The 17855-nt window shown below is 36.5% G+C and overlaps 1 protein-coding gene across 8 annotated transcripts in view; it reads right to left on the bottom strand.

The window, feature by feature from the left end:
- Positions 1-17855, bottom strand: part of LOC117421342 (LIM domain-binding protein 2) — a 122051-nt gene that overhangs the window by 79590 nt on the left and 24606 nt on the right. For all 8 annotated transcript variants that reach the window (XM_059035463.1, XM_059035469.1, XM_059035475.1 and 5 more), the window contains exon 2: positions 9783-9885. In XM_059035463.1, coding sequence (XP_058891446.1) covers positions 9783-9885 — 103 coding nt within the window. The remainder of the gene's footprint in view (positions 1-9782; positions 9886-17855) is intronic.

Genomic DNA, 17855 nt, shown 5'->3' with positions numbered 1-17855 from the left:
CTGTGCTTCAACATGAAACACTGCGCCTAAAAAAGCAGCTTCAGTCTTTGACTTGCTACAAGTCAACAGGGGCTGTGCATTTGTGGTAGCCTAGTATATGAAATACATCTTTTGTGCAACACACAGAATAAAATGTAATATTTTTTCAATAATGTACTGTAGGGGGTAATACGCAGGGTACTGTAAAGAATGCAGTAATCAAATACTAGGAACGTATGTGTAACACACACATAGACGCTCATTCTAAGATAGGAAATTGACTACATAGGGCAACAAAAATGAATCTGTAGGGATACATCAATAATTTGAGAAACAGTAAATCTTTTCTACTTCTATCTTCAAGTAAACAGGAGATGTGCACGGTATCCTAGAGTATATGAAAGACATGCCTTCCCCCCAACTCCCCAGAGATAGAAATAATAATACAATTATATATATTATTTAAGACTGTACTGTATCAGGTAATCAGCAGGATACTGTAAAGAATGTAGTTATCAAATACAGTGCTGGAAACAAATGTATTATATACACTGTGACAGACAAGTAAGTGGGGGAGACCCAAAAACCGGAGATCCAGACAGGAGTTTCTCAAAGAATGGACTGTATGGTCCAGGTAAGTTTATTATTTACACAAAAATAAACAAACAAACAAAAAATAATATGCCTAGCCCTGTTCGGGCCTAACTGACTTTCTTCTTTATCCCTCTCTACACAGTGAAATCAACAAACACCGCTCCACAAGGTCCAACACTTCCTGCGTTGCCGAGATGACCGTTCCAGACCTCCCAGATGTGAAGAAGGCGGGCTTTCTGGTTTCCCCACCAGAAATAGTGTTCAACAAAATAAAGTTTCTTTTTTAAAGTCTCTCACGTGTCCGTGTGGTTAGTTTTATATTCAATCACAAAGTCACATGCCTTCAGGTTTACCTCTCACTCCCAGGATCCCCATTTGGCTGGCTATATTAGTTTAACTTTCCCACACTGTAGCAAATTAACATTGGCGATTTCATTCACCCACCAATTTAACTAAAAAAAAACAAATTGCATAAACTGCAGCAGTCCTGAATCACATACCCCTTTCAAGCTTGCAACCGACTGTGGTATTCCAGTTTTATTCCAAGCAAACTGGAGTCTGGAGTCTGTTCCCTGCAGCAACCTCCCACGAACTGCCCTGACTCCCTCAGCTTGCCTCCTTATATACCCAGGAGTCCCCACCCATCCTGTCTCTGCCACGGAGGCTCCTGGGACATGTAGTTTTTTTTTTTTTTTTTTTACTCTCAGACAGCCATTTTAAAAAGCGACAAAGTCTAGCTTCATCACAACACATAGACATAGAGTGTCATGAAAATGAGTACTGGCTAAACAAATATATATTTAGGGATAAATCGATAATTTTAGAAGCGATACATCATTTCTACATCTCCCAGCTCTCAATGATCTATTCTGCCAGTAAACGAGAGCTGTGGTTGTAGTATGTGAAAAATTTACATTTTTTGTAACCCTTGGAAGACGGAAAAGGGTGCAATTGCACCCCAAAAATGTACGCTGTGCAAGTCCAAATGAAAAAGCCAGCCCATGCGCGGATTGATTTTAACTTTGATTCAAAGATGATGTTGTGACGTTCCAACGGGCATCTACTGTCTGAGCTGGAAGCTGATTGGCTGATAGTACAATTTTAATTATCATTGTGAAGTAAACATTAACTGTTTTGCTGCTTTATTGTTTTAACCTCTAGCCATATCAATGATGCAGAATGCACACTCTGAGATACTACTGTCTTTACAGTTAGTACTGTACACAGCTTTTTGCATTATTCTTGCCGCCATGCTCCAGTAAAATTAAACATTACTACATTCTTTTAACTGCTAGCCAAATCAATGATCCAGATATTTTTCATATATCCATGTTGCTCCATATTTTCACACTGTTCTATCAGACATGACTTTCTACGTGCATTAAGCCCCCAGGGATGCTTGTTATAGTTATGTGCTTGAATACAGAGACATTGCCAATATAGTCTTAAGTCTTGAAAATAACATGCATTTATGAGTCTAATTCAGACAGACAACAAAATCTAACTGGGCTGTCCAAAAATACATATTTTAAAACAATCAAGTACTTGAATGCATCCAGTGTGCATGGTTACAGTTTCAAATGTCTGGAAGAAAAGGCAGTACCCCTGTTTGGATGAGGAGAAACTTGAAAGGCTGACAGGGATAGCAGAACCCCCAAATTTGTTTTTGCTTCATGCCCATAGTGACAGCACAGTACCAGTTTAAAATGAAACTACTGTGATAAAAAGACCGCACAAGGAAGTAACAATAAGGTCTGAATTTGTAACATGAAATCTAACTAACATCAATAAAGTAATGTTGTTCTCTTAGTCTGAGGTATAATGGCTTACTCATGTGTAGTGTAGTTTATTCATAAATGTGATCCAAATTTGATTTATTTATAAGTTTGCATTCTATCTTTGTAATCCATGTGATACTGAAAAACAAAATTGACCTTGGAATGATGAGAACCACATTGTTGTTGTTGTTGTTGTTGTTAGGGGCTAGTTTGGATGCTGTGTGTAATCCGAATAAAAAGCACTGTCAGCTCATTAACTTGTGCTGTTGAGTTGCGTCAGTATGAAAGTATCCTCACAAACCCTGTATCGTGATGCATGGGCTTACAATACCACAGAGGTTTTCAGATGGAAACCACCCCCTTCAGATAAGTTAGCATATTGATGATTGATTGACGTTAATTTAAACTGCCTTTGGTTCTGAGGGATCAAGAAATGGTACAGAATAAAATAATAGAAAACTGCTGTTTCTGGTGTTGCATCCCAGTAGTACAATAGCTTGATATATTTTTGGGGGGACTTATTTGAAGGTTTTATCTTTTTTTTTCTCACAGAAAGATAAACAACTATTTTTCTAGATCTGAAGTCTGTAACCATAATCAAATATCATACTTTATAGACTGCTGAAGAGATTTCAGCCAAATAAACCCAATTCATGACTTCAGCCGTACCACATTGACTTAATACCAAACTTCGTTCTTGGTTGAAATTTCATGCTTGAAAATTATACCTTAGACACCTCTCCCTTTCTTTCATTGCAAAGTCAAGTCAGAACAGGCACATCACACTGGAATTTCCTTCCGAACATATACCTTAAACCTTAATGTGGTGGAACAATTTGCAAGCTGATGGACACAAACATTTTACACACATTTCTAGCTATACATTTTTAGTAATTGTGCCAACCCCCCCCACCCAAAAAAAAACAACAGCCTTAAAGATGTAAAATTGCATACACCCATTAGATTAAGCTGCTTTGAATTTTAGCATAACATGCCTCCCGACTGTTTATTGGTTTAAAATAAAATTTTCGATTAAAATGTTGGTGCTGTTCATGTATTTGATCGTTGCTATGCTTTAAGCTGCTTTACAGTCAAAACTGGAGCTATGACTTTGCAATGCACACTTCATGTTTGATAACCTAGTAAACCACTTAATATTATTATTATTATTAATATTATTATTATTATTATTATTATTATTATTATTATTATTATTAATAATAATAATAATAATAATAATAATAATAATAATAATAATAATAACAACAATAATAATAACAATAATAATAATAATAATACAGCATTGGTATGATGGGAGGTATAGCAAAAGCACAACACCAGTTGCACTTTGTTTTATTTCATGCTGGTCCTAAGTCTAAATATGTGAACCTGTGAAATGTAGATGTTTGAAAAAAATAAAGCCCCTGTGTGCTTTGATTTTCTAAGCCGAGCTGGAGCATCTAGGAGCGCTGTGTTTGATTGGCAGGCCTGAGTAGACTCTCCTCAGCCGGCGCTCTGACAGCCCGGTGATGCAGACGTGCCTGATGGTGTGGACTGACTGCTGATTGACAGCCCGGCACTGTGGAGACAGGAAGGCTGAGGCATGCTCAGTGCGAATAATGCGCAGTGTTTATGCAGCACTGCAGAGGATGTTGAGGTAAAGAATGATTAACACTTTAAGGGCAGAATGAGATTCCAGCAGTTAGGAACAGAATCTCTCAAAGGCTGCAGGACTCAGGCCTGGGCTGTTTTGTTGATTTCCTCTTAAACCTCCTGTTTTCTTGCTCTATCCCTCTGCTGCCTTTCTGAAGAAACCCTTCTATTTATTTATTTATTTTCATATTGGTATCTTAAATTGCATGGTAAATATCTCATCCTTTATTATCCTCTGCCTCTGAATGCATAATATCTTGAGAAGTGCTCACTGCAGTACGACTTAACTTGGTATGGACGTTCCTTAACAAAGAATCTTGGTGACCTACATGTGCAACCTTAGGATTTTTTAAAGTAAATGTACTATTGAGTTACTATTTACTGTTTACAATTAAATTATTGTTATTATATTAAAATGTTCATTAAGGATTATTTTCAGAAAACCATAAAAAAACAAAAAACTGCTACAACATGTGTAATACAATTGCCTTATTAGTTATAGTTTTGCAGTGTTACAGTGGTAGACTCCTAAATATATTGTATGTACTGTAACTCTTTCTCCATCTCCAGTTGAACTCAACTGTTTTTGCTGACGTTAAAGACTTCTGCGATGGAAGAACAAAACAAAAGAAGCCCCCCACCCCCCCAAACTCTGGAAATAAACTTTCATCAGTCTATGGTTTAACTCATCTTGAATCCACATATAGTCAGCATTATTGAATCCACATAGCCAGCATTATTTTATTACACTGCTCCAAAACTACCTGAACTCACTGTGCATGAGTTTCATTGGTAAACTGAAAGTTCACTAAATAAACAAGATATGTGATTGTAAGTTTGTACTGGACCCAGCTTCATTGCTATCCAGCTTTGTAAACAAAATATGGTATAGTTGTTACTTTCTTAGATATGATGAATAGAAGATTGTCAGAAGGAACCCTTTCACCTCAATGAAATACAATACAGCAGCATGCAATGTATTTCTGTATAATGTAACTGTAGCTATCAAGAGACCCAGCAGGAATTTATAAAATCTCAAACTGACCAATAATTGTTATTGTTTTTTTCTGAATACCAATTAAAATTTCAATATTTAAAAAAAAATATTAAAAAATTAAAACATTAAAACTACTTGCAAGTCTAAATAAAATTTCTTGACTATTTTTTTGTGCATTTTTACTTTTATTGAAAAAAACACCTGCTAATGACAACTTGGTGTAAAAAGAATCAAAAGTATACATAAACAGAAATTAGCAGAAGGAAAAGTCCATATATGTGAGGGGGAGTGTAACAAGGGACTCTCTACATGTGGCTGAAGGAATGACTGATGACTTGAAGTGACGTGGATGCACGTGGATGATTGACAAGAGACCGAGACTGGAAGGTTTGGATAGGCACGCCCCGCAGACGTGCAGGTTTATTTACATAGACGAACATACAGGAACCCCATGTGACGCTACCAGCAATGGTAGCTCACGTGGGACATACGGCCCGACATACAAAAGGCAAAATAAACACTATACAAAAACTACAAACAAAAGGTGTAGTGAAAATGTCTCGTGCTACTCTGCTAACAAATGGAGGTCCCGCTTCCACACCTGTCTGCTATACTGGGTGGGATCTACTGTCCCGAAACTAACTCCCTGTCCCCCAGGCAGTTCACCCCAACTCCAACCTCGGATATACACATGATCGTTGGTTCATTGCTGCTTCTTTCTCCCGGAACAAAACCCAGACCTCAGGAATATACACACAATCTCCGTTAGAGGTGGTTGCTTTGTTTCCTGAACCCAGTCGTTCAGCAGCACTGATGGACCGATGCTTTGGCAGCAGCAGTGCTCTGACCGCTGTGGCTTTACAGCAGCCTTGATCTGTGTAATCGGGACGTTTTTATTACTGGTGCTCTGCTGCACCGCGCCCACCTGCTGATTAGCAGGCAGGCTGCTACACACAGAGCGTCAGGTTCCCTGTTAAAACCACTCCTGTACTTAGTTATACAATCATTACACTTATTTACAACATTCTGTCACAGAAGCCCCCTCATTATGTGCATGGCCCCAACCCTGCTACAGGGGGTCAGACACCGGCTTGAGTATTTGAATAACACTGAGAAACCAGAGCAGGGTAGCACTTTAGATGTGAATTTCCCTGGCCCCAATTTGTCGCCAAAATTAAATGTATGGCCTTCTTGTACTTCTGAGGGTATAAAATAGAATTGGTTATAGATTTGAAACAAGCTAAACTCTGCCTAGAAAATAAGAGTGGTTTACAAGACCAATTGTATTGTATGGAAGAACAGGCTGAGGAAAAAGTAGACTATGTGGGAGATAATGCTGTAGTTACGTAATTACAGGGGACAGAAAGGAAGGAAAAAATACTTGTTAGTAGTAGTTAGGTTTTAAAATATAAGGATATGAACATATATTTATGTCCTTGACCCACTCGGAAAACTAGAGTAATCCTTCAAAGTGCTGTATTGAAAGCTCAGTTCACATCTATTGGACAGCAAATTCTAAACAAAGACACTATTGGTCCACCTTTATTTTATTATCCACCAAAAACAGTCAATAAATACTTTGCAACTACGGAAGCAACCAGTCCTGTACCCGCCTGTGACAGGGCGGAAGCCCTGTACATGTAACCAGGGGTTTACTGTTGTGTATTGTTTACTGTAAATAAATATGTATAATTTTATATTTAAGTTTGGCAGGGATGTGGTTAATTCCATCCAACGTGTGGAATGTGGCTGGGTCTTGATTGAATAATTGGTGAGGGGGTTTTAAAGTGTTGTTTTATAATAGCAATAGTGCCCTCTCGATGAAGGCTGCCATCTGGTAGTTGACCTTGACTTGCGTTAGTGCCATCACCTTTGGCTCATGACCCAATACTCCAATCTAACTGCTAAACCAGTGGGTACACTTTAATGATTTAAACTGTTGCAGATCTAAATGCAGCCACCCTCAAAGTGGTCTCTATTACTGATATGGCCAGACGTTATACTGGTCACTACCGGTAATAAAACCTAATGAAACCTAATTACCGTAATAAAATCATAGAACACAGCTGTGTAACAGTTATTAAGACAATTGTCTCTGTACCTCCCCCCCCCCCCCAGTCACATGATCAAAATATAGCTGCAATGTAAGGTCTGAGACACCATCACATTTAGCAAAGGTTTTTTTTTTTTTTTTTAATTAAACCCTGCAATTATGAAGTGTGTATCCTCAGATGATCTCTAAAATAATGTACAAGGCTTTGGCAGAGAGGCGGCTCCAGCTTTTTATAATTGCTCCCTCAAAAGAATTACAAAGTCGCAATGACCCCAATACTGCAACAGTCAAAGTAAAGGAAGTCATTTTTTTCCCCCTGATGAGTTTCTATAACAAAATGAAAATATGAAATCTGTATCTAAAATAGTTTACGACATACAAGCAGAAGCGACAGCAGACTTCCAGATTCATACAAGCACTCCTCATTGGAGGCTTAATTAACAGAGATTTACAGTACCAGGTTTGGTCTACATGTACAGAATACTGTAAAGCTTGTTGTGGGCAATAATACTTGTTATGAGTTACTTATTGCTTGTTGGTTAGTTACATTTTGGGGGTGTTTCAGTTATGCTTTGTGAAATAATATGTGTATATCACTTTAACAAAGCTGAGCCCTGTTTGTGTTGTTATGGGCCTGCAGTAGCCTTGCAATGAAGCACAAAGATCATGTAACTGCAAATTTTAAAACTTAGTGCATTTAACACTCCAATGTTTGTGAGAGAAACAGTATTATTTATTTTTCTGTCAAGAAATACAATAATGTTAAAATAAATGTTGATGTTCTTTCTTAGATAACAATAACTTGAATTTGTTGTAGCAGTAAAGATAAAACCCCTTTTCATTTGACAAACAGATTAAACCAGTATTTTAACAAAACTGAAAATATTACATATATATTAAAAAAAACATTAAAATGAGAAAAAGAAATACACTGAAATCTAGGAATCCAATATTATTAGGGCTTCTAATTTTCAGTTTTTATTTTCCATCTCTCTCCATCCCTTTAAACCTTAAATTACTAGTTGCTAAGCCTTAACTGATACCAGATTGTTTAAATTAGCGACACACTACTAAAAACTAACGCAGAGGGAATTAATAAGCTGAATTCGGTGATTAGAGCCAGAACGAAATGCAGGTTCAAATAGAATCAGGTAAGAATCGGCTCAAAATATGTTTAAAGGGACGTCACATGATCAAAAATATAATGTATTTACACTTCGTGTAATTAGTAAAACACTGCTGGAATACTTTACTGTGCATTTATGACACCTTGACATTTTCACCAATGTATTACGTAGCTACATTATTGGTGGATGAGGGTATTTCAAAAACACATATGTGCCCCTAGGTTGCTAAGTTTGTGCTCGTCATTATTACACTTCAATGGTAATTGCAATAAAATAATTAAAGATTTCAACATACTGTATTGCTCTTTATTAAAGTTCAGAAAAAACAGCCACCAAAAGGGGCATTTTGTGTGGTATACAAAGCATGTTTGCCCTAAACATGAAGGGCTACCTGTAATAAAGATTGTTGTGGGACATTGGTTGTTACTCAAAAGCTACTTACTGTATCGTCTCACTGCAACTCTCCCTGCATGCTTACTGAAAATCTGGTTGGCGCTTTGGTGCAGTAATATCAGTAGCATGCCAGCAGGTACCGATGCAGTAGTTTTCTACTATAAAATGTAATTCAGACTGAAAAGCAGAGCTATGTCAACCTTTGACAAATTCCCTAATGTAGAACACTGTTCACCAGAACTCACAGAACCAGGCAGATCTAACTGGACATGATTCCTTTTCTGCTGATCTACCCATGCCTTCTCGGCTGATAACACAAGTAGCAAATCTGATATCTGATAAGTTGATTGACCCTAATCAGGGCAGATCAGCTGTTACTAACGGTGCTACATGGTTATAATGTTAGTACAATTACAGATTCAGCATGCTGTCCTCACAGGGATGCTTAAAAAGACTAAAACATACATCATTTTAAATTATTTTTAAAACTAAAAAGTGACATAATTACTGCTCTCAGCTTTTGTCTTTTGTGAGATTGTCAAAACTTGTCATAGCCTAAAAGGGTTTAAAGAAATAATTGGAAGCATACTACTAATACAAAGGATAAGCACTATAATGAAAGGTTCAGCTGAATCTACTGTCAACTGTACTGCATATGCATGCATTCATCAGATTGCAGTGATTTATGGTTCACTTGTTCTGGCCATTCTTTTGTTTGGATCATCTGAATAGCAAGATTGCGCTTTTGTTGATAGCTTTATTGAATGATTGTACACGTGTAGTCCTCTATGTGTATAGTTTTTCATTTTCTTCACTTCTAGGTGACAGTTAAATATTTCCCGCAAACAGCACATTGCATTTACTGTTCTATAGTGTTGAAACTTGTGTCTGTGTCTGGTCATACTGTTTAAGCAGTGACTCATTCTTTTCCTTAACCATTTAAACCATTCTGGTAACTTTCATTGCTGCAAAAAAATAAACCACACTTGTAAAGCCAGATTGCCAAGCCAAGTTTCAGTAATCACTTGACATAAAAATGCAGACTTTTCTGGCAAATGTATTGTTTCAAGCCAGCTGCAGGTTAGAAGTATCAGCTAGGTTCCTTGCTGTACCTGTTGCGCCTTCAGAAGGAAAAATAAACACCATTGTTTTCCATGACACAACTGGATCAGAAATGTTACTGGTCACATTGAAAGATTGTTCCTTACTGTATCTTTTTGGTCCATCTTCCAAACAGAATGAAAGTGTCAATGTAGCGTCATCTTCAAAAAACTCAGTGGCAAAGGCATCCCACCAGAGGTTGTCACTTTCCTGTAGAGACAATAAACAAAATAAACAGCTAGACAACATGAGCACACAGACAACTGAATTAAGAATACCCTTTGAGAAATCGTTGAGATTAAGGTCAGCTTTATTAAGATTTGCCTGTGAACATATTTTCAAAGCAATATTTTAAAGCATGTGGTTAATATTGTTTATTACTTAATTATCACTTGAATAACAGAATACAGGTGTGAACAAAATATGAAGACAATGGGGCAGAAGTATCAAGCTTTGCAAAAGGAAAACAGTAATTATTAGTTTTACAAAATATCAACAAGCAGCTCAGAATGTTAACTCCTCCAAGATTTGTGCTAATCAAGGTCCGTAAAAATAGACATAACAGTTTTATTTCACTTTCATGAAAATAGCCTGACTTGTTCTCAGCAAGTGTTTGCAAACCACGATCATCTGTCTGTCTCTCTCTCATGCCATCAGTGGATCTACCACCCTTTTAGAGACTGCCTTTTTGGACCCAAGGTAAATTACATGTCACCATGAGAAAAGCATAACATTTTTATACTCAAACAAAACTTGACCAAAAAAAATCCAGTTATTTGCGGATTTGGAAGCCAATATCTGAAAACTAAGAAGTCCTGAAGCAATATGCTCGAAAAGCAGCCTCTCAGGACACTTCTTACTCTGCTACTTCAAAAAATGTTGCCTACGAATTGACTTCTTTTTACAAGCACACAACTCACAATGTATAACAGGCGTGCCCAATCCTGGTCCTGGAGGGCCGGTGTCCTCCTGGCTTTTGTTCCAACTGTCCCCTAAATTACTTAATTGGACCAATCAAGCACTTATTAGAAGCTGAATTGGTCCAATTAAGCAATTTAGTGTACAGTTGGAACAAAAACCAGGAGGGCATCGGCCCTACAGGACCAGGATTGGGCACCCCTGGTATAGAAGGTAGTGTAATGCAGTGGTTCCCGACCCTGATCCTGAGGACCCACTGTGTCTGCTGGTTTTCATTCCAACTTTCTCAATTACTTAATCAAACCCTTAATTTAACTAATAATGTGCTTAATTAAACCTTTTTAATTGTTCTCAGCTCCTAAAAAGTTGCCGATTTCAAGTTACTTGTAAAATGGTATAGTTAACTTGAAAACTACAACTGTTTAAAAGCTGAAAACAATTAAAAAGGTCTAATTAAGCAAATTATTAGTTCAGTTAAGGGTTTGTGGCAATGTGCCCCGCCCCTGTGTGCATTTCTGTGTTGTATGTTGCGTGTGGTGTGTTAATGTTGGTGTATAGATATTGCTGCACGGGATATAAATGGGTGTGTGTAGCACAAGTTATTTAAAATGTATAACTGTATCTAGGCACGAGGATTGCACTTCACTTCACATGCATTTAAAGTATGGAATAATATGTGAGCACAGGGTTGCACAGAATTAGTTCACGTGCTGGGATTCAAGTGAATAATTAATTAATTATTATTATTATTATTATTATTATTATTATTATTATTATTATTATTATTATTATTATTATTATTATTATTATTTATTTCTTATCCACATTATTTTTACATACAATTACCCATTCAAATAGTAATTGAATCCCGGCACAACAGTATATATAGATGCACAAAGCACTCGCTCGGGGTTGTGTGTTCGGTGAGTGGAGAACAGGTGTGGAGAAGGAGAAAAAGAAAAGAAAAAGTAAAGTTGCTTAGACTCACCGTGTTTGTGTGTCTGTTCGTTCACTGTCTGTTTATTGTTTTGTTGTTTTGTTCGTCTATTTATTTTGGCCCAAAGCGCCGTGTGCTGTTTTTGTTTAAAACCTTTTATTTTGTTCATTATTAAACGCGCAACAGCGCAATTTACATTTAACTTCGCAGTACTGTGTGTTTCTTCCGGGTCTGACATCACCACTACAGCCTGCTTGTCACAGGGTTCAAGTAAGTAATTGAGAACTCAGTTGGAATGAAAACCAGCAGACACAGGACCAGGATTGGGTAAACTTGGTGTAATGGATGACCACTTTCACCCACAGCTCTTCTGTGACTATTATTATTATTATTATTTATTTCTTAGCAGACGCCCTTATCCAGGGCGACTTACAATTGTTACAAGATATCACATTATTTTTACATACAATTACATTATTTTTTACACACAATTGCCCATTTATACAGGTGGGTTTTTACTGGAGCAATCTAGGTAAAGTACCTTGCTCAAGGGTACAGCAGCAGTGTCCCCAACCAGAGACTGAACCCACAACCCTACGGTCAAGAGTCCAGAGCCCTAACCACTACTCCACACTGCTGCCTTTAATCTAGTTACCAACCACTTCTCCACTACAGAAAGTCTCAGCTATTTAATTTGATACATTTATAGCCAAAGTATTTAACACCTTGTACAAAATAACTCAAGTACAATTTTATCTTTTTGCTCAAAATGTTTGACTTGAATTTTAAATTCTCGCTACACCAAAAACTGTACTGAAAAACAAAACTTAAATTATTCTCTTAAATTAGATATTTTTAAAAGTATAAGGAAAACAACTATTTGTGTTTAGGTTATTTGAGTACAATTAAGTTATGTTATTAACACAATATACAGTTAAATCTTGTTAATGCGAATTTCAATGGACCAGCAAAAAAACCCAAAACAAAACAAAAAAAAACTATTATCAGGGGTCTGTGCCAGTTTTTATTGATTTTACAGTAACACTGAAATCAAATTTCAACTACAAAACAATGACAAGATTTATACATTTAAAAGTACTGTGCATTTTAATATACTGTAGTTGCAAGTGAACTTTTAAAAACTATAAATTGCAAATTAACTGCATTTGAAACCACAAAAACAAGGTGTCCTCACATCAGGTATTGAGCAAATCGGAAACACTGACAACTTGCATCCACAGTTTGCTGTTCATCGGCCAGTTTATCAGAATGGCAAAGTGCACTCAACACTGGAAATTATTATTATTATTTATTGTTATTATTTAATTCTTAGCAAACACCCTTATCCAGGGCGACTTATAATTGTTATAAGATATCACATTATTTTTACATGCAATTACATTATTTTTTACATACAATTACTAGAGCAATCTAGGTAAAGTACCTTGCTCAAGGGTACAGCAGCAGTGTCCCCCATGTGGGATTGAACCCACAACCCTCCGGTTAAGAGTCCACAGCCCTAATCACTTGAGAAGGTGGTCAGAAGAGACTAAACCACAAACTACAGTTACTCAATTATATGCCGACCAACCATGTTCCATCTACTGTTTCTCAGCCCAATCCAACTGAGAAACAAAAAGGGGCCTTGCAGCAAGGATCCTTGTTAAAATATCCATGGAGTGCTGTGGAAGAAGAAATCAATTATATATGAAGCCAACAGAATCCCCACTGTTGTGGATCTCCTTGGAACAACATAGCTGATAGACTGACAAGAACTTAGACTGAGAGAAGGAAGCTTCTTAAGGAGAACCCACAGGACATGAATGTGTCATCAGGAATCATGATTCATTAGAAATACACCATGAGCTGAGATATGTATGCATCTGGTTCTGGATTTGAATAGGTCATATACATTTTAATTTCACTTATATATAATTAGGGCTTCTGTTTTTCGGTTTTTATTCATTACATTTTTCGGTGCTTATTCTGAGCTATTTTCAAGATATATGTAAATCGTTTTTTTTTAGGGGCTTTCGATTTTATATACTGTATGAAATTATTGTTTTCGGTTACTTTCCAAAATGCTTGGCTGTTTTTTTTTTTCTTTCAAAGTATGTATAGTAGTAATTCGACAGCACTTGCACACTTCCAAAAAGACGTCCTTATGGTCACAGGCACATTCTTCTGGGGGTTTTGTGTATATGTCACTCAGTAGTTGGGGCGGGTTTAAAGTATTCAGAGCAAATCAATGATAGATACAAGTCAGGAAGGAGGGACATACAGCTGCACTGTAGTTGTATTTTTTTGTTTGTTTGTTTATGGGAAAGGGGTGGTCAACGTGAATTGAGTAACCATTTCCACTGTTTTTCCACTGTTTCTTAGCTATACACTGATTTCATTTTATTTGTATCAGGGGTGTTTTATTGGTTAAAACCAAAAATCAGAACATAAAATTAAAAACTATTATTTTACTTGTATTCGTATTAGTGGTTTAATTTATTAGTGAAGATTCTTAGTGAAGTAAAAATCACAGCCTCTACCCGAAGTTGCATTGCATCATTTATAATGGAAAATTGACTAAGTGGAAAGCAGTATTTTTAATCTGTCAGTAGTATCAATGATCAGTCCTACACCCAGTTCTATCTTTTCTGGTTGTACCCTCGCACAGTATAACGGATATCCTCCCAGCAGCTGATGAGTTAATAATACTGACATCAGCTTTTCCTCTTGACTAGAGAGCCTTGAATAACGTTGTTACAGTTTACATCCAGCCTAGCCTCTCTAGTCAATTCAATGGGCCAAGCCATAAAACTTGTTTCTGTATTTTATTGAAATGGCCTGGTGCCTGATAAATCTGCTCTGAACTGATCACCCTTATCACAGCATGAGTAACATCCTCTCCACACTACCTACATAATGTGCAATCAACGGGAGTCGAAACCATGTGATTGCCATTCAGTTCATTCACAATCAAATTTCAAAACTTGACTGTTATATACATGCATAGTACAGATAAGTGTATAAGACTCACCTGAGGTTAACTAACGCTGTATTTAAATAGTTTATTTGTGTTTCGTTGATGTTTTAGTTTCACAGCATACAATACTGGGTTAAAGCTGTTGAGGTAGTTTCTAAATTCGGATCGCTTTTTTTCCTTTTTTAATACTAGCTTATAAAAATAAAAAAAAACAGGGTCATGACAGACAGCATGATCTACAGTAATTCCCAATGCAAAACCAAGGTCAGTAGCTCAATCTGTAATTGGTTATGTTGTGGGTTTATTTCAGCCAATTAAATCCCTTTAATTTCAAAAAGCTTTAAATCAAGGGTTTCATGATATCTTAAGTTTCACAGAAATAGCTTTTACTCGCTCTGGTCTGATAACTAAGGATCTAACAACAACAACAATGCTAAAAAACATAAAATGATGTAACCAATTATCCTGAAGGCTTTGAAGATTTCACTGACATGTTTGGTGCTGGTTGAGGGAGATGGTGTCATTTTTTGTAGAGGGAATCACAATTCTGCTAGAGACAAAGCTGTTAATTGAGCTCCTCTCGACTGCGGTATCTGTAGTCTGACTTGGGAAATAATATCAGATGACAAATCCATCTTGCTTGGGGTCATGTCATGAAATATCAATGAAATACATGACCTTTGTTCAGAGAAGCAGGGTTTGGGCTGGTGGTGGGAATAACTCTACATGAAAAGTGTGAAATTGCTTTTCCATGGAATTCGTAACACATAAGACCTGTAGAGTCTGAAAGGCTCTGACAGGAATTGATGCCCATTAAGTTATTATCTGTAGAAGAAGATATTGCTCTAATGGTCAACAAAGCAATACAATTATACATGCAACCACCGATTCCTATAGTACGCAAACGTAGGTGATTTAGACAGTGTTAGACAGCTCTGTATAAATCCAGCAAGGTGATTTATTGATCCCCTATCAGTGTTACTAACTGCAATAAAAATATGTTTTAAATAGGTTATTAATAGAACAAGTTTTATGACAGTATTTAGGTCTGCCCCTGTTTAGACAGTTAAAATACACTCCATTTTCTTATATAAACTGGTTTGTCCTATCTTCACCCCATGCCAATCCAATGGTACATAAATGAAATATGACTTTTAGATCATACAGTATCAGAGGGAATATTTTACTGATTTGGCGATCAAATCAATAAAATAATAATGAAAAATAATATAATACTCCCCTTTAGGTATGATTTGCTACAGTACTTAGGATTCTAATTAGATTTTTTTTTTTATTAACACACAAGCATATCTGTTATTTGCCAAATGTGAGAGAAACAGAATTTCAGTGACGGTGATTTTTTTCAATATTATCACGCTGTTTTTTCCGCCATCATTATTTTTTTTAACCGTGATTGTGACTGTTTTGATGGTTTTATTATGTGTTGTAGAATATGAAATCAGAAGCGTCATTGTTGCTACACTCATTGTGCTGCACACGACTAGGGCTCAAATCTGTAAGGTCTTAGTGGTGATTCACGCCGACACAAGGAATGCTCAAAATGTTTTTATACGTGATGGGTGTTTACACTCATTTGGCATTTTTCTTTAAATCTGAACAGTTGATATCTGAAATAAAATAATGACAATATAAACAGTTCAATATCAATATCAAATTATCAATTAGTGTACATAATAATACTAAGGGGTGTAGCTATATGGATTTGTGTCTTTGCTGTATAAAAAAAAATAGTGGCTACATTGACTGTGCACCGATTAGCTGAAACGACCTTGACTGTTATTATTATTATTTCTTAGCAGACGCCCTTATCCAGGACAACTTACAATTGTTACAAGATATCACATTATTTTTACATACAGTTACTCATTTATACAGTTGGGTTTTTACTGGAGTAATCTAGGTAAAGTACCTTGCTCAAGGGTACAGCAGCAGTGTCCCCCACCTGGGATTGAACTCATGACCCTCCGGTCAAGAGTCCAGAGCCCTAACCACTACTCCACACTGCTGCCCGAGCATGTACAAGTTTCTGGTACTTATTGCCTGTAAAAATAAATAAATACAGCTTAGTGTACTGTTTTTATGAAAACTTGTGAAAATAAAACGTAATAAAAAAAAACAATAATTCCACAGTTAATGTGAAGCATTGTGAGTATTTTGCAATATTACAGTATTTCTTTGCACTTTGACGTGCGTCTCTTGTACAGTGTACGATTTGCATTCTGATGTTGCCATTGGATTGTTGAATATTTAGCATATTCTAGTAAGTTTAACAGTAAGCTAAAGGCTGCTCAGTCATATGAGTAAACGCGTTCTATGCAGGGTGCACGCGATTCTGAAAATGGAGGTTCTCCATGGGGAAAATCGTTTCCCTAAAATGGTTGTTAGTTTGCACATTTTTAAAAAAGCTCAATTTGTTCACCAAATACTACAAAATATGTTGACTGGGGTCCCCCTGAGTGGCTTATCCACTTAAAGTGCTGCTGCTGGGAGTGCAGGATGAGTCACACAGCTTCAGAACGTCTGCGCTGTTGGACATTCCAAATTGGGGGGAAAATAAATAAAATTAATAATTGGTCAATTGGTCACTCTAAATGTATTAAAAAAAAATGTTGGCAGCAGCAACTTCCCACATCAAAGTAAGAAACCATTTGTGATTTTCTTATAAATATCATCACAGTTTGGAAAAGCATTATTGTTATTTACATTAAGGACAGTATAACATGCTTTTTGTTTCAAGTCCTGCATTCAGTGCTTGAAATTGGATTTTTCTGACACATTTTTAAATACGTGCCAATAAAACACAACAGGCTAGACTAACTCATCATTAGCACCCTTGTTTTGTTTTTTGGAAGGGAAAAATGAACCCAATAAAGTTACAAAACCAGAAATAAACAGCTCATGCGATCAATTTAGGGACTTGTCAGTAGTCATCCTAAGTGGTTTCCTATTCATTTTAGAACTGTAATTGGTATTTTTTTTCCCTTTGAGAATAATGTAGACGCCTTACAAACATAATATATTAGCCATTAAATAAAAAAAAGTACCAGCACTCAAAGGTAATACAATTAACTCTGACTATACTACTCTGACTGTAAGGAACACATTTTTGCAAGTATTTTTAAACCATGGTCTTAGGAGGACATACTGTATACCAAAAGTTTTAAAAATGAAACATGAGCAGCACCACACTGAGCATGTTCAGGAGACAGACTAGTGCAACTGATGAATTACATTTAATTTGGCTGACAGTAAAGAGTAAATCATTATTTTATTAATATAAATGATTAATATATCATTACGTTACAAATGGACACAGCTGTGAAACTG

This window comes from Acipenser ruthenus, chromosome 1 (assembly GCF_902713425.1).
Source record: "Acipenser ruthenus chromosome 1, fAciRut3.2 maternal haplotype, whole genome shotgun sequence".
Lineage (NCBI taxonomy): Eukaryota > Metazoa > Chordata > Actinopteri > Acipenseriformes > Acipenseridae > Acipenser > Acipenser ruthenus.
Note: the sequence above shows the minus strand (reverse complement) of the source record. Positions and strands in the feature narration are given on the sequence as shown.